This window comes from Anarrhichthys ocellatus, unplaced genomic scaffold (assembly GCF_004355925.1).
Source record: "Anarrhichthys ocellatus isolate YVR2014 unplaced genomic scaffold, GSC_Weel_1.0 scaffold8, whole genome shotgun sequence".
NCBI classification, from domain to species: domain Eukaryota; kingdom Metazoa; phylum Chordata; class Actinopteri; order Perciformes; family Anarhichadidae; genus Anarrhichthys; species Anarrhichthys ocellatus.
In genome coordinates this window covers 5,903,477-5,921,158 of record NW_022280038.1, presented here as the reverse complement: position 1 = coordinate 5,921,158, position 17,682 = coordinate 5,903,477, and the positions used below count along the sequence as shown (strand labels likewise).

General features: G+C 40.1%; 2 protein-coding genes across 2 annotated transcripts; one reads left to right on the top strand and one right to left on the bottom strand.

Annotated features, from left to right (window-relative positions):
- Nucleotides 1-10: 10 nt before the first annotated feature.
- Nucleotides 11-6,803, bottom strand: LOC116383981 (very-long-chain (3R)-3-hydroxyacyl-CoA dehydratase-like). Its single transcript, XM_031848211.1, has 11 exons — nucleotides 6,580-6,803; nucleotides 5,492-5,537; nucleotides 5,202-5,275; nucleotides 4,199-4,363; nucleotides 3,207-3,255; nucleotides 2,973-3,083; nucleotides 2,119-2,246; nucleotides 1,768-1,880; nucleotides 1,579-1,685; nucleotides 777-908; nucleotides 11-367 (listed from the first exon to the last, which is right to left on the bottom strand). The coding sequence occupies exons 1-11, from the start codon at nucleotides 6,658-6,660 to the stop codon at nucleotides 291-293; spliced, it is 1,083 nt and encodes a 360-aa protein (XP_031704071.1). The 5' UTR covers nucleotides 6,661-6,803; the 3' UTR covers nucleotides 11-290.
- An 821-nt stretch (nucleotides 6,804-7,624) lies between these two features.
- On the top strand, nucleotides 7,625-16,332 carry slc67a1 (solute carrier family 67 member 1). Its single transcript, XM_031848183.1, has 10 exons — nucleotides 7,625-7,968; nucleotides 8,760-8,857; nucleotides 8,999-9,144; nucleotides 9,723-9,855; nucleotides 10,274-10,386; nucleotides 12,877-12,987; nucleotides 13,346-13,446; nucleotides 13,557-13,658; nucleotides 13,967-14,087; nucleotides 14,354-16,332. Exons 1-10 carry the CDS (start codon nucleotides 7,807-7,809, stop codon nucleotides 14,539-14,541), a joined length of 1,275 nt encoding a protein of 424 aa, XP_031704043.1. The 5' UTR covers nucleotides 7,625-7,806; the 3' UTR covers nucleotides 14,542-16,332.
- Nucleotides 16,333-17,682: the final 1,350 nt, after the last annotated feature.

The window sequence follows — 17,682 nt, the reverse complement described above, 5'->3', positions numbered from 1 at the left end:
CCCCCCCCCCCCCCCCCCCCCCCCTTGGACGGTGACTGTAGACACGGACAGAAAAGTTGATAAATATGAACATTGATAAGAGAATAAACGTGGTAATAGTAAAGCGGTGAGCCCCGTCTTCGAGCTGGTACAGTAGGATTTACAGGATTTGGACTGGAGAAGGTTACACAGTTCACCCAGTGGAGGAATAAGGTGACCAGTACTCCAACGTCAGGTCAGTGTGTGTGTAGGAAGATGAGGAAAGGCAATTAGAGATAAAAAGAAACAGCAGCTGTATCTTTAAGAGGACTTTACTGGACTTTCCTTTTCCTCGAGCGGTATCGTCTCCTCCTCTGCTTGTACAGGTGGCGGAAATTGATGAAGAGTCCTGTAGAGGAGAAGAAACGGTCTCTGTCAGCATTACCTTCATAGGCTAGTTGCCATCTTTCTGTAAAAGGTAGACTAACGCACCAAAAGGCCCGTTTGCACAGCACGATTCTAAAGTTGCCTAAATTCCTCCACAAGCGCTGCGTTTCGAGAGACATGTTTTGTACAGTATGATGAAAATCCAATTAAATCACAGTATCCCAAATACAGTCAAGTTTAAAGTTCAAATCAGTGTGCACTAAAACAAGATTAGATTGAATCCCTTTGCCGTCTATTCCTGAAATATTTAGGAACATTTCCTGCATGCACCAATCAATGAACATCCTGAATTTTGTCAAAAAATACCATAACAAAAAAAACAACCATCAGCATTTGTATTTCTGATTTGTATGTGTTAACGGATGTCTCACCCAGGAACATGAGGACCAGGTAGAGCTGCAGAGTGTAGGAGAAGCTAAAAGAGTGTCCCAGGAGCGCAGGGAGGGGGAAGCTGAACAGACGCGTCTCATCAAAGATGGGCAGGGACTGGATCACAGCCACAGCTGGAAACACAAAACGACACACTGTCAGCAACATGTGTAACCTCAACATCTCCGACAATAAGTCTATAATAAATTCTATCGACAGAATACAGACACCCAACCCATTAAAACTCCCATTTTTTTTACCTTGGAGGGCAAACGTGTCCTCTTCCTAAAACTGCTATATATTAATATTACTTTCCGCTTTTACTGAGTTACATTTTTCAACCAACTTCAATCTCGATCATAACTACTAATATATATATTTTTTCACTTTTTAAAAGCTTTGTTTACGTATTACCAATGTTTTTTTATGTATAAAAACCCATGAAAAATGTATTGTTTTCTGTATCTATGCTAAAGTACATTTTTCATTTCAGTCTGGAATCAGTCAATGATTAGCAACAACACGGATTTTGATGAATTTCTTTTAAATATGTTTTGTGCAGGAAACCAGGAAAACAGCACGGATTTGCCAAAAATGGCTCAATCTGGTGGAAAATAGGAAAAAACACAATTTTGAAGCCAGGGCTCTAGAATGGAAGCAGAAAAAGTGGAAAATAATATTTATGTACAACTTTATGGTAGTTTTTGACGCAGACACTTTTCTCACCTCGGACACCAGAGCAACTTGTGTTAAAGTGAGGCACACGGGTTGAGCCACCATTTGGTCAGTAAACTAGTCACTCACCTTCAGCCACAACTCCCAGCGGGTACAGAGGGATCCAGAGGCTGTACCTCAGCCACGTTAACAGCTTCCACTCAGTGCTGATGCAGGCCAGCATGTAGAACGGGTACCTGTATGTAGAGAAGGAAGAGCTGATGTTACAGCAGGCAACAGCACATGTTCACCAGAGAGGGGAGGAGGACATCAGCGGACCTGAAGATCTCGATGGTACTCCACAGGTAGAACACGAAGAACACAACAGGTTTGTTCTGCATGTCTTCCAGACTGCCGAAGATTACGAACAGAATGACGTTCCTCCCTGCCACCTGCAACATCACGAGGCACAAGAACAAGAGATCTCAGATCAAAGTAGGTCACATCTTAATGCTACGGCACACGGGGATGCTTTAGACAATAGTGTGTCCAACTTCCAACTATTAACATTATTTTCCACTTTCACGGAGTTAAATCTCTTAAACAACTTCAGTACAGATTTTTCACGGTTTATAATAATAACAATAAAACTTATTATAGGAGCTGAAGCGACTGACTTCCCTGCATTACCTGTATCATAGCAGGAAAAAACCCAGTCTTAACCAGACCCAACAAGGGATTAATGACCTCGAGCACGGCCATCATCTGACAGAAATACATCATATCAGCAGTGGTGTGGAAGGTATCGTAGAACGAATCTGTGGAGGGCGAGAGAAACAAACCAGACATAATTAAACAGCACATTGCATGAGCCACTATCCATAATCCTCATCATTTACAAAACAAATCCCTCCTGTGTAGTTGTGTTCCTGTTTCAATTCAAATGAGCTTATCTGTGAATAGCTCCTCACAAACGAACACACAGACCTCTCTCAGTGTATTCTGGACCTCATGTTCTTTATGCAGTGGTGCTAATTATGTTCGCCTGTTTTCGTATTCCATAAACACTCACACAGAAATTGCTGATTATTTTATTTATTAATTATTTTGTCCATAAAATTCAAAAGCGATTAGGGACCACAATAGCTTGTTTTATCCCCGTTTTTATCTTTATTTAGTCCGTCCCTCTAGTCTGCCAGTCTCACTCAACTGCTTCACGTTGAGTGCCTTTGTTTTCACTTTTACAGAGATCCGTGTGATGAACTGAAGAAACCACAAGAACAACTGACATTAAGATGACTAAAAATAAACTGATGGATTACCCTTCAAGCAGGTTTCATGTCTCTGCAAGCAGCCGTTTATGGCATACTGAATTGATCTGAAAGAAGTAGCTGCCTGGAAGGTGGGAAATCAGTCCTAGAACGTACAGTTACATGTAACTGTTGCCAGTAATTATTCTCTGTTGCCAACTTTGCCTTCCTGTGGCAGATGGCCTGGACATAGATTTCACTTCATGAACTGACAGTGTTGTCTTTTTTACAAACCTTGACCGAGAATGAAGAGTCGAACCGTCATGTTGACAAAGATCCAGGAAAATCCCAAGAACTGCACCAGGTTGTACATAAACAAGTATCCTTTCTTCAGCCCCAGGTAGGCTGAGGAATCAAATTAACTGGTTAACGGTGCACAAACTCCTCCCACAGGATAGCACAGGTCCACATTAATTACATTTCTATGAGTTTTTGATGTTTGCAGGTGCAGAACTCAGTGTGACTCACGGTCTTTACGAACTCTCGACTCCACACTTATCTTGTTTATCTTCTCCTCCTGAAAGAAAAATCACACCATGAGAATCTCACTCTGAAATGATCAACATGATCTATATTGTTGTTTTATATTCACTGGCATCTTTACTTGTTTTAATACAGTGATTACGAGTAACGATCTCAATGCTCTCATTAGATCCAGAGACGTTCACTGACTTATGTATTATATTTGATGATTTGGTGAGTACCTTTACAAATAAAAGACTAAATTCATAAAGGTGTATTATCAAGCTACTGGAATTTCCACTGAAATGTTAAATATATCCACAATGTGAACAGCTACACATGATAAAGTTTATTAAATATGAGGACACATCTCAATAGCTTTAAATGTAAGAAATAAATAATTCCAGTACAGCCCTAACTATTTAATACTAAAACAATAAGGAACCAAAAAAAGAGAAAAGATGGTTGAAATCATCAATGTAAAAAGTAGCACTGATAAGCAGAACTATAAAGAAAAATAAAAGGAGTGGATTAGATGATGAAACGTACACAGAAGTCCTTTAATAGTTGCTGTGTTTTCCATGTAATCATTGCGACAGCCCCGTGGGAGTTGGCTCAGTCGAGTCATGTGTAGAAGGGCTTCATGTTAACATCCCAGCAAAGGAGAGACCGGTCAGGCCGCTGATTTGAATTTACACCTTTCCCCAAGTTAAGCTTTGCCCGACAACAACGAGCAATGTAAATGTTTGTGGGTTGGCTTTGCAAGGCTAAGCACGAGGAGCTTACCCTGGCCTCATGGCTGCACCAACCTAACCGAGGCGATAATAACTCCTTAAAAATGGCTCGCACCAATAAAGACAACATATAGACTACATATTCCCTTCACAACATACTGCTGCCAGGTTTGCATTAGCAGTCAAAAGCCCTTTCCAGGGTAGAGCACATTTAACTCATCAAAGTGGACTTATTCTCATTTGTGTGTTTTTCTCAGCTCCTACCTTAGCTTGAAGCTCCATCTCTGCGTCGGACTCGTCCAGCCAGCGGTCGAAGTCGGGAGCCAGAAACAGAGGCTTCTTCCCCTGCAGTGTCAGCCGGTCCCACCAGCGCTCCTCCTGCTTCTTGATCTTGATGACCACCTGACGCTGGGTGGACTTATGGTTGATCTGAGAACACAGTATTAGATCATTTATATGCATCTTAACCGAGACACGCAGAAGGCAATGACGTAATGCGAGTAGCTGTTGTGTGAACACAGCCGGTTCTTGTGTATCCAAGAAGAAAAACAAGAGGACTGCGACTCCCACTGTAAGCACATTTCATCCGCTACGGATGATCAATAAAAAAACAGTTAACTGTGCGACAAATGCTTTTATTTGAGAGGTGGAATGAAACGGCTCTGTCCTAGAATAAATTCATTTATAATAAACGGGATACTCCAGGCTGTGATGTAGCAGCTAATCAAGCCTCTCTCCAGCAAGAAAACATTTTCCAATCACAGTTCACTTTGACTTTACGGCAGTTATTTCTAGCGGGTACGCTTGCTCAATCAGCAGCATGACGCATTATCCCGCAGTCGTTCATGTATGGTGTTACAGTTGTGACAAAACTGGATTTTTTTTCATCTGAACAGCAAGAGAACATTTTATGGAGTGTGCTATCGTATTAGCAGGATATGTTGACTACACAAATAATCTGGTAGGTTTTTCTTGCAATTTTAGTTAAATGCCACATACATTGACGTTTACACCTATCGGACCAAGTGACACATCACTAAAAATTTGTCTCGGAAAGATAACGCAACAAGAGACAATGGAAAGGGCAGATACAAGTGTGCCAAATATTTAATACCAGACACTGTAGGAAAAAAAATTGAATCAATAACTGCCCTTCTGCACTCTGGCATTTAATCTAAATCATATTTCAATGATGCAAAAAAAATACATTTCAATATTACAATTGATTTGACTGGTTATTAGTAATACATGGATAAAAGCTCAATACCTCAGGTCTAACAGGTTCCAAGAACTCCAAACTGAACTCGTATTCATTATCTCCTTTAGCTCCATGGCCCTGTGCTGTGGAAGAAGATTAACATTTTTATATTATAACAACATTAGGCTTTACAGTGTGTTTCATACAGAAATTGCCATCATAACAGACGTCATAAATAATAAAAAAGTCTGTGGAATAGTTTACAATATTTCACTTCAAAAATGTCATCGTGCAACTTCTCTTGAATTGTTCTTATAAACACATTTGTCCTCTTTACATGCACCAATAGAAACACCAACCTCTGAACTGAAGTGTGTTGTTTTCTTGCAAGCTGATGTCGAGATTCTGAAAAAGAGAAATGCAGTCATCACAACCAACCGGACACACACACACACACACACACACACAATGAAAGGACAAGTCTGGTTAATATTATATTATATTTGTCTTACTGTCAACAAATCCCATGAAAATATCACAAATACTATAGTTTCAGTAGTTAAACAGCTGAGAGCTGTAGTTCAAATAGGAGTAAATAGTACATTTGTCAGGGACTAGTTTCATCAGCAGATGGATATCTCGTGAGTATTTAAAGCAGCAGTGAGGAGGTGTGTGAGGAGCTCCATGGCACAGATGAATAAAATCAGGCTTTGGCTCCTTGTTAGTGGGATCAATTCATTGTTGGTTTTGGTTTGGAAAAATGTAGATTATTACCAGATTTATCCTTTAGAATAAGTACAAAGTGTATCAGGTACACCAGGCTAAATGCACTGCAGTCTAGTTTGACAGCCCTGTAGTATATCATACACTTTATGGGCATTTTAGAGGCTTAAATGCCGTGCTACTGAATTGTATTTCATTAAACTGAGAGAAGGTTCTTGTATTTAGTCTTTCTTCGTTGATAAGAAGTGTTCTTCCGTCAGCCTGTTCATGTTATCATTGAGCCTTTCTGCTAGGAAGCTAAACAGGATACAGAACAACCATTAGAAGTCATGCATCTTTTATAAGACGTTTGTCCAGCAGGAGGATGTATTCCATGTTACTAATGCAAACACATTAAGCCAGCAGAATAACATAAAGCAGTCAGTCAAATAATATTTGTTTTAACTGGCTGACATAAATGAATCATTAACACCCGGATGCCGTTTGTACAGAGCTGGGCTGGGTCTCTGGAGTACTTTATTTAGTTGATAATAACTGTGCAGTGTAGCTACAACACAAATAACTCATTCAGCTCATTTTCAGCCTGTATTCTGCACTAATTCAGAGATCATGGAGGCGGTTGGTAATGATTTAGCTAACGTTAGGAGGTCAGTTTAGCCACGTTTTAGCTTAACTAACTGAACACCAGGGCTTAAGCTAGCCGGTTGCGTGATGTGGAACTTACCTTCGCGTCGCTCAGATCCACCCGGAGATAAATCTCTCCGTGCCGCTGAGCCCAGTAAACGTGAGGAGTGAGGATCTGCATCGTGTCTTTATGTCTTCTGATATCTACATGCCATGAAAAATGAGGGAAATGTTCCTGAAACTGATAAACTGAAGTCCTCCTCTGACAGTCTACACACACACACACACACACACAACAGAGGGGCTATCACACCAGCTGGTGGAGCACGCTTCCGGGAGGAGGAGGAAGTCGCTCACGGACTTCAAAATAAGACTCCTCGAACGTTGTTTTTTTTAAAGATCCCCCATGTTTTAAGAGACATATAAAAGCAACAGTAAACACAATAAAACTGTTTTTTTTTAAAAAATGATTTGTTATTTTGGTAATATTTGTATTTCCTTTGTGTACTTTTTAGCGATCATTAATTTGTTATTATATATATTGAAAATTTACTGCATGAAACTGAGGCGCTGCACAGAATTTATTTTCAACTCTGCCACACAGCGTAATTAAAATGTACTGCTTTCAGTAACCTATCGGAGAAACCACAATTTTAAATTTTTGACATGTAAATAATAATAAGAAAACCAAACAAGAATAGCCAATAAAATGAAGAGCATTTTAATAAAGTAAATTCTCAAAAAACAAAATAAATACATATTACATGTCCGAAAAGGAGTGGGAAGAAGTACACTTTGAGTAGGAAGAAGTAATAATAATAATACAATTTATTTATAGAGCGCTTTTCACAGACAGACAGTCACAAAGTGCTTAACAGAGCAGAAATTAAAAGCATAAAAAACACAATGTGACCATAGGATCAATAAATTACATACATAAGTACACCCCTCTTTGACCAGTGTTTCATCCAAAACCAACAAAACAATCTCCAAAGTACGATCTAAGGATGAGCTTTTGAATGCACCACTGTAGAAAACGAACTTCTACACCTTCGGTGGGATCTTATTCAAGAGACGTTCAGGTACAGGGGTTAAAATGTTTGTAGGCTACGTCTACTTCTGTAACGCCTCCATGTGACCTCTCCGTTCGGTTCCAAAGTACTAACATCAGGTTAGCTCGTTTATGTGAGAGTTCACCGGGTCAAAGAGTATTTGACCGGGAGTACTGGACAATTGACACCATGATCGCAGTTTGATTGGAGTGTTGTAGCACGCTGGACATTAACTTTAGTTACTGTATAAAGCGTGTTTTTCTGCAAGAAGCAAAATGAGTGGAAGAGGAGAAACAAGCAAGGAAACGTCCCCCAGGGCTCCACTTCCCACCCAGGATAACGTGACAGAACAACAGAAGAAGAAGATTATTCACATCGTTTACATCATCGCTGCTTTGGATAGTTCATGGATGTTTTTACAGTTTTCTGTCACCCCTGTGAGTATTTTTCTGTTATGTCACGAGTACGAAGCTGAGATTTCCGTGCCGGAGTTGAATGTGAAAACGCCTCCGGAAACGCTGAACATTATTTTCTTTTATTGTTTTTATTTATGATAAGACATGGCCTGTATTAGTTATTATGTGTACGAGTGATCATGTGTGTTATGACACGTTAGCAGTGGTTATTTGTGCTACGATTGCATTCATTCACAGCATCGCCCGACATCCTCCGTTGTAAGCAGTTAGTTAATGTACAAATACATAATTTAAAGTAAAAGCCCTGCATTTATAAATGTGCTATTAGGTATATTATCAGCAACATACACTTACATTTACTGAATATACATTATACTTGCAGATAGATTGACTTTGTCAACTTTAGGTAAAAGTACTCATACCATACTGTGAACATACTCTGTTACAACTGTATTAAAAACCACACTTAAGCAGTGGAAAGTAACAAAGTACATTTACTCAAGTACTGTGCCTAATTGTACTTTACTTGAGTATTTCCATTTTCTGCTACTTTATCTACTTCACTACATTTTGGAGGCAAATATTGTACTTTTTTAATCTACATTAAGCCTACAGCTTTTGATACCTTAGTTACTTTGATTAATAATAGAAAATCTAATCGACTAATACATTATTATGCATTATTACTGAAATGTATGTCACAATTTGGATGTGTTGATTAGTAGAGATGGTCTGATTTCCAGATAATAGCTACTCTAAGCATGTAAACCTTTAAAAATTTGAAGATGTATTTTCATTATGTATCTCTTTAGTATTTGGCAAAGAAACTTGGGTTCGACACCTTGTGGTTTGGTTATTTGCAAACCACGGTCGGATTAATCCAGCTGCTTGGGGGTCCTATGTTTGGAAGGTAAGTATAAGACGATCAAAAAAGTAATAGCTGCTTTTACAGTTGTGCATGAAGGTTATTCTATTCTCAGAGGCTGTTGTACCTAAACTGTTTTTGTCCAGGAGAAAACTTGTGGTATGTGAGTTTTGTTGTTGTTTGCAGGTTTGCAGATATTTTCGGAGCACGAGCAGCTTTGTCTCTGGCGTGTTCTTCCACAGTCATTTTGTTTCTGCTGCTGGCCATAGCAGAGAATCCCGCCATGCTGTTCATCCACAAACTCCCCACAGTCTTCATGCATGTTCTGCCTGGTAAGCACCGCTCATCTACAATCCTGCTCACTCAGTGTAACATTTTTAACTTCAAACCAAAGTTATGGTGTGATTTATTTTTTAAGAACATTGTCGATTCTTTAAATATTCTAACTTTTTTTCTCTGAATATTTAGAATTTATTATTTAAATCTAATGTTTTTTGCTAACAATGTCCTTAATACTTTGTTGTAAAAAAATACACATTCAAAGAATTTACTGTGATTAGTGTAGTTGTATGAAACCCAGAAGCTGTCTATCACACCTTGCTAAGAAATGAAAGAACATTTTTAAAAACTTGCCATTTTTATTGCATAATGTTATAGTGTATGAAGGAGCGTATTGATTGGGATTTGGTATCAGCAGATAATTAGTAATAAGAACATTCCAACTGTTAACACAATGTCTGTGGTTAAAGTGAAACATTAAATTAGGGCATTAAATAGACTACCCTCTACTGTATGACCTACACTCCAAAAATCAAATAACATTTTATCCTAATGTTATTGTTTCTTGATTATCCTAAAAGTAGATGCCGTTTCACTTGCTTTTATTTCTTCATCCCTCTCCTGTCTGCAGCATGTCGGATGGTCGTTGCAGACCTCTCAGCACCTGAGAAACGGGCAGATGCTTTATCCAAACTAGGCCTGTGTTTTGGCATCGGCATGATAGCTGGCTCCACATTGGGCGGCCATCTTAACACGCGCTTTGGGTGAGTTTAATTCTGTGTGTGTTGTTGGAGAACGAGTCTACATTGAGTGATGTGCTGCAGAATGGAACATAAAGCAGCTAAAGAGCCGAGAGATTTTATTCAGGAGTTAGTAGAGACCAAAACAGAGCTAGAAATAGAGTCAACGTGGCCACAAAAAAGACTCCAAATGAATGCTAATGTTGCTCCATGTCTGCTGGGTGTGAGAATAAGCAACTGTTTTCTGACCACTTCATAAGGGGATAGCTTGTTAATGTTGTGTTTACAGCTTTAACTAAACATGGAAATGCAACGAAAATGATGATGATATGAATGGTATTTGTGTGTGTGTAACATTGTAAATGTACTGTACATAGTATATCTATAGTACACCTTAAATGGCCAAAGTATTTGTGCACCTAACACTGCTTTTAATTCCCAGGGAGACATTCACTGCATGTTTTGGTGCTGTGGGGAGTGCCTTCAGTTTACTGTTGGTTTTAAAGTTTATCCCCAAAACGACCAAATCTGAAGCTTCAGGAACCAATGAAGACAGTAAGACACACTTCGGTCTGCCTCACCTAATGTTCTCAGGGAATCACTATAAATGTTGACATTTTGCAGTAAAAATAATGTCAGTGTCTTTTACGATTTATTTTTAAAGTATTTTTTATTTTGAGATTAAGAACAAAATGTCTTTAAACACACAACATAGGATACAGATAAAAACATAGCTGTACTTAAAGTTAAGATGCTCACTCCTGCATACATAGGACTGGCAACCACTTGTTGTGACGTGAATACATTTGAACGGGGGAGTGAGAGTCCGACATCTAGTGGCTGAAAGGCATCAATGTTATCAATAGCACCTTTAATTCATAACGTTTAATTCATAACATTCTGTTGGAATGTTATGATATGATAATAGGATTTTGTTTCCAATGCCAAGGTGACAAGAGAGTCTAAACCTTTACGTTCAAAATCTCTCTGCACGAGGAAGAAAAACAAAGCCCTTGAGATGGAAAACGAGGTCCTCAAGGAGAAAGTTGCGCTTTTGATGACTGATCCTGAGCAGATCAAGGGAGAGAGGCAAATAATCCACAACATGATCGAAAACGGAGTCCACCAGCGGAACCAACTGTTGCACTGTAAAAAAGAATTGTCGGTGCTGGGTAAGAAGATGGAGATCCAGGGAAAGGAGCTGAGGAGGGAGCGCACGCAGAATGAGGCCCTCAAGGAGGAGCTGGAGTCAGTGAAGAAGGAGAAGCAGTCACTGGAGCAGCGCGCTGTCAACCACAGGGCCGAGCAGCAGCACCTGAAGGAATGTCTGGACCGGGCGATCAAAGAGAGAGACGGCCTGAAGGACACGTTGCTGCGCTGCAGAAATGAACACTCGGAGTTGCGTGACAAGATCAGCAAGGTCGTGAACAAGAAGGACGGTCAGTGCAAAGAGCACATGAAGCAAATCCATCTCCTCAAGCTGGAGACCCAGCATCTTGAGAGGGAGAGGAGCATCAAAGAAAGCGACGCTGACGACTTGAGGCGGGCGCTCCAAAAGTGTGAAAAAGAGCTCTCCACACAGAAGGTGAAGCTCGAAGAGAGCGACAGGTGTCGCGTCATTGGGGATCACATAGGGAAAGAAATACTAATAATCCAACAAAGACGTCACACGACCAGAAGACCCAGCCAAGAGGTGCCTCTCCGGAAGCTCGAGTCCTTACAGAAAGAGCTGCTCGCCCGGACCGAGGAGCTGAGGGAAACACAGAAGCTGTGTGGGGAGCTGACGGATAAAGGGGCAGAGGCAGCGGTGCGTTTACGGCGGTGTCAGAACACGGTCAGAGACCAGAGAGAGAAGTTCAAGGCAGTAACGGCAGAAAGGAGCATGTACATAGGTCTGACTGAAAAACTGGAGGTGGAATTATCAGACATCAAAAAGGGGCACCGCCAATCGAGCATCAGGGCGGCCTACAAGACTGGAGGCACATTAAAGGTGTAGGGACACTTATTAGGCTGCTGGGTCTTTGTCCATCGAGACATTTATCAGACAAATAAACCGACGTTACTTGATACTGATCCAGTTCTTTGTGATTTTGATTTGGTTTGTGGTACAGTGTAAATGTGACCTGCATGTTTGAAGCCTATACATTATGTACCTTCATTCGTAATATAATGAGATATTTGTGAGACAATTGCGTATTTTATTAACAAATGCTTTTTTTAAACATTTTAATTTAGAATGTTACTAAGACACGTTGTACATGTACAATAATAATAATAATAACTTTATTTATATAGCACCTTTAAAAACAGAGTTTACAAAGTGCTTTGACAGATAAAGATAAAGGCAATAAAACAACAGAAAGCTCAGTGAGACAGCTGATACGATAAAAATAAACTAAGAAAAAAAAATAATAATTAAGTAAAATAATTTAGTAAAATCAACAAATAAAAATAAAACAGAAAAGGGACGACATCACATAAAAGCCAGTCTGTAAAAATGTGTTGTAAGAAGTGATTTAAAAGATATTACTGATTCTGCGAGCCTTATGTCCTCAGGCAGGTTGTTCTACAGCCGAGGGGCCCTGATGGCAAAAGCACCGTCACCTTTAGTTTTCAGCCTCGACTTTGGGACAGCCAGAAGGGCCCCACCATAGGGGGTCAACATTCCCTCTATATATGTTAGGGCCAAACCCATCTGTGCTTTAAAAGTAATCAGTAAAATCTTACAATCAATTCTAAAACAAACAGGGAGCCAGTGGAGAGAAGCCGGGATTGGGGTGATGTGATGTTGTTTGTTAAAACCAGTGAGAAGCCGAGCTGCTGCGTTCTGAACTAGTTGGAGGCGAGAGAGTGACTCTTGGTTGATGCCAGAGAGAAGGTAGTTACAGTAATAGTCTTGAAAAGATGAATGCACAAATGACTCTTTCCAGGTCAGAGTGAGAGAAGACTGAGAGAGGATTCTTTTGATTTTGGAGATGGTACAAGACCTGTGTTTATTAAAACTTGTGTTTTGTTTGCACGCTTTTATTCTTGAATTCGCTGCAGGTGAGAACAAAAGCAAGTCAATATTCAACGTGGGAGAGATCACCAGACTGCTGAAGTTTGCTGGTGTGAAGCGGACTTTTGTTGTGAAGATAGTTGCAGGTTTGCCATCAGGTGAGAAGAAGGTTCGTTTTCACACACGGATGTATTCACCACAATACGTTTATCGCTTTCCATCCCAAGGTTTTTCAATGTAAATTAACAAATTGTGAAACACAGATTCTGTGCGTATATAGTTTCTCCATAATCCTTCTGTTGCACAATATAGTCAATCGGTCATCTATTATACTGTTTAAAATGGCCTGATGTGTGATATGTGGCATTCCACTGCATTTACTTTTCTGAACAATGGATTATGTGTTTAAAGGCCTCTTATATCGATCCAGCTGGAGCATGTGAGAAAAATAATAAGAAGTAACAACGGTCTGTCTACAACAAATCAAACAGAATAAGTTATTTTCTCTGTCCTCAGGCATTTTTCAAGTGATGTTCTCTGTCATTGCATTGGAATTCTTCAAGTTGAAACCTGAGCAGAATGGCTATCTGATGGCTTACTTTGGCATTGCCTCAATGGTAAGTGTCCCTCAGATTGAAATACAAGACAAGCTGATTTAGATTTTCAGTGCTTCATGATGATTCTAGACTGCAAGACGAGGTCAGTAAAATCCCGGATGTTTGTGCAGGTTGTTCAGGGAGGAGTGGTCGGTCGGCTTACAGCGAGATACTCTGAGAACTCGCTGCTGCTTCTGTCCATCGGTGTTTCTTCTTTGGTGGGACTGGCTCAGGTACACACACAAAAAAACGTTCATGGCATTCAATCCAATAGTTGCAAGATGTTTCAGTCTGGACTGAAGTGGTGGAATGACTGACATTGTCATCTGTAGTGCAGTGCTGCTAGTACAAATATGTGTTGGTTACATCTTCTCAAATCTTAGCATTTCTTGCATTTCTGCTTTTCATTGCAATAAAAATACATATTTTTTAATGTTTTCACATCTACAATAAGTCTTTCTTTTGGCTCAAGTGTGCTCATTTGGTCATAATGAAAAAAATCCTCAGCTGCAGATCATTTTATATGTATTTATTTCTGCAGGCTTACATGCAGGATGTGTTCCAGTTCTGCCTCACCGTCGTCCCGATGATGTTTTCTCTCAGTGTGTTTAACGTCATCACAGACACAATGCTCACCAAGAGCGTACCGTCCTCCGAAACAGGTGAAGTCATCCTGCTTTTCTACTTGCACAACATTCACAACAGCCATTAACAGCAGGCACTCTTTCACAGGCTCCAATTACACTAAGCTGCATTTTGATCACGTGTGACTGCATCTGATTACAGATATTTCAAACAAAAGAAGTATAACTTTACAAAACTACCCAAAGCAAAGAAAACTACAGGCTCACCTTGTACTAGATACTGAGGATTAGCTAAATTACTTTAATTAAATTGTTTGTTGAACCCACTTTGTTCTTGAACGCAGGCACTATGATGGGACTGTGTGCATCCGTCCAACCTCTGATTCGCATGGTCGGGCCGACTGTTGGCGGCTTCATGTATGTGAACTACGGCATTTCCTCTATAGGCCTAATCCAGTTTGTCGTGAATATTGCTGTGTTTGTGCACCTGCTGCAGCGTCACCTCAGGAAGACAGCCGAGCATCAGAAATGAAATCGTTTATTTTTTTTAAAGCTTCTTTTCATCTCCAATTTGTCCACAAACCAGGAGAGTTGATGGAAATTCAATGTTTGATTTTTAGCAACAATCACCTCTCCATGTGCATGTATTTACGTCATCCTGTCACAGTCATTTACATGATGAGGTAAGGTCAAGTCTTTACACCTCTGTTGCCGTTTAATCCGTGGCGGAGGTTCAGAACTGAACCACTAGATGGTAGCAAATCCTCCATTTTACCAGATGGTACTTTAATTTTCCAGGGTTCATCGTTCACATTTATATTAGTTACACTTTAAAAATCAGTTTGTTGCTGTTGAGATTTCATTAAACGTCGTCTAAAGGGATTAAATATTAGACCAATCAACATCATTGCTAATTGAACATAGTTTTATCAGAGCAATTTATAATGAAAGTATATTTTCTTATTCGTCACTGTTTTTAATTAAATCTTTTAAAAAATGATTTTATTTTTTTACATTAATTCATCTAAAGGTAGTAGAGTATTTCATACTTCCCTTTGCATTGAATGCTATGAATCTGTCAGAAATATCGGTAATTGATACAGTCAATAAATATAATGAAGATTGTATGAATATTTCAGCCCCTTTAGTACAGTGATGGCAGCGTAGCAGAACTTTGTTTCTTCTTCGTTCTTATCCCATTCGTCATCTCAAATCCCTTCAAATTTATCTGGTGACTCTTTTAAGGGGCCCGACCCCTAGATTTGGAACCAGTGAACTAAATTACCTGTAAAGTAGTTAAACTACCTCCACCAACAGTAAATTATTGCATGATAATCTAATAATGCAATCAATAATGATGTATCAGTTACTGAGGGTATTTTTCTGCTGAATAAGTACTTTTATTTAAATGCAAGATTTGTATTTTTACATTGTTATATTGATACTTTTACTTAAATACAGGATGTAATTACTCCCAACGGTAACGGCGCCAATATTTATCAACGAATATTAAATCACCAAGTGCAGAAAAACAAATGACGTAATGTGTGGAGGACAAACAAATCCCAGTCTCAGTTGTTCTCTGTCATATTTATTGACAGTTTTCTACTACCTCGGTTGCTAATCTGCAGCGTGTTGAAGTGATGTCACAAAATCTGCGGCAGGTGGTTTCATTGTTTCTACAAAGTACTCTGTTTTTGAAATATTACGATCAGCAATCCGGGATAAATATGATCTTATTTTAACAGTAGGGGGTGAGTGGTGTTACAGAGTTATTATGGACCAGGCTACAACTTCAACAGATGTCACTGGTTTGATTTCTTTGTTTGTTGAGCCAAATATGTGATGAAAGCTGCCACACAAACAGATTACATCTTAAATACTGCAACAAAATAAAGGACCGATGTTCGTTTATTTTCAGTGTTTTCTTTATGACCTTTAGGAGACATTTTACTGTCAATTATTGAGACATTATTCTGGAAAATAATTTTAGTTTCAATATACTTTTAGAAATTTCAAAGTAAATGTAACCATAAGAAATCAGTTAAAGTCGGTGAACAGATTTCATGCTTTAGTTATTAATCTTATACTGTATGTTGTTTAACGTTGTTTCTTTGCATTCAGTTGAAGAGGGAAATAATTATTTAACTTAAGTAAAAATTCAAGACAATATTTAATTTCTGTACAGCCCTCAAATGTCATTTTAAAAGTTTGAAGGTTACTTTTTGATGACTCTTAGCTGGCAGATTGTGATGGTCTGTTCAGGCAGACTGCACCTTTAATGTGATCAGCCGTCTCAGTGGCAATCCCATCATCTGAGCCTCATCCCACACCTACCCGCATACATTTCTCGCTGTAGTCTGAGTCGTACAGACGATGTTCAGCCGTCCGTGTCGATGCAGCTCCGCTGACTTTTTACACTTTTGCAAAAAATAAACACGCCACTTGCTCTTGAATCTTCTACTTCTGCCTCTCTAACTGACTCACAGAGACTCAAAGGAGCTGTAGATGGATTTGAAGGGTGTCACTGTATCTGTGGACCCAGGGGGGCGGCCCTGACCACGGGAGGGGGTGCCCTGTTACACTTGGCCCTTTGAGTCAGGGGGAGCGGGGACAATGCTGCTGTTAACACTCCTGACGGGGACCTTTGGGTTCTCTGAAAGTTTAATGTGACTCTGCGAGCGACCTGCGCTCACTGAGGTCAGAGATGAGCGGGGCCCGGCGTCGGTCCAAGGTTGCCCCGTGTTGGTGCATAGGAAACTGAATGCCAGTGGGGGGGTTGCCATCGGGTCCTGGACTTGTTTTGTCCCCTGTGGCATGGATAATGAGGCAGCTGTCTCCACCTGCCGCATAGAGAGACCAGGCTCACTGTCTCACTTAAAAAGAGCACAGGTTACCTATCTGATTTGTCCAAGGCAGGCCAGGGACATGATCTGAAGCAGAGGAGCCTTCAGTCTAAATGTTTTATACCCCGGCTTTCTTATTTCTGTTTGTGCTGCACCACACGAAGCTCCTTATCAATCAAACATGAGCCACCCAAATGATATTATTCTTCCCCAAGAAAGTGGTACTTCTTGTATTGATAGCACGAACATAAAAGAAATATCACTGAATTACATTAATTTATCATAAAGCAGAAAATAGGCCATTGTGCTGATTCTTGCTCAGAAATAATGCACACCTGATGTGCGTGTGACAGCAGCTCAACATGGCCCCCCCCCCCCCCCACCCTTCCCCTGTCTTCCTCTCCGGCGGACCTCGTGGAGCTCGTGGAGTTGGCGTTGGCCACAGGGACGAAAGGTGATCTTAGGGGGGTTTTGTCTTGGTGTAATCAGACAGCGGCATCATCAATCATGAGAGGGTGAATTACAGCGGGTTACAATGGGAGATAAGATAATGAGTGGGGCCTCAGCGACCTGGTGAGGGACGGCTCGAGTTCCCGTCCAGATTACATGGCAGCGGCCTGACTGGCTGCACACCTCTCTGAGGATGCTGGTTGCACAAATCCAAGATGGAGAAAAACACTTTTTGTTCAACTACATCGCAGTGGAAGTACCAAAGGAGAGCATGCAGGTGAAATTAGCTCTATTGTATTTCATGGTCATTTCCATGGTATGGAAATCAACTGTTGGTAACAAGGGTGTGTCAGAGGTTTGATGTAAAACTGTATGCC

Bases quoted from the DNA above. Each gene is read 5' to 3' on its own strand.
- LOC116383981 (XM_031848211.1), bottom strand. From the start codon at position 6,660: ATGCAGATCCTCACTCCTCACGTTTACTGGGCTCAGCGGCACGGAGAG. The intron at 3,256-4,198 runs GTAGGAGCTGAG...TTTTTCTTTCAG, and splicing joins AGATGGAGCTTCAAGCTAAG to GAGGAGAAGATAAACAAGAT. The intron at 1,686-1,767 runs GTCCGCTGATGT...CTCTACATACAG, and splicing joins AGTACCATCGAGATCTTCAG to GTACCCGTTCTACATGCTGG.
- slc67a1 (XM_031848183.1), top strand. From the start codon at position 7,807: ATGAGTGGAAGAGGAGAAACAAGCAAGGAAACGTCCCCCAGGGCTCCA. The intron at 9,145-9,722 runs GTAAGCACCGCT...TCCTGTCTGCAG, and splicing joins CTTCATGCATGTTCTGCCTG to CATGTCGGATGGTCGTTGCA. The intron at 12,988-13,345 runs GTGAGAAGAAGG...CTCTGTCCTCAG, and splicing joins AGTTGCAGGTTTGCCATCAG to GCATTTTTCAAGTGATGTTC.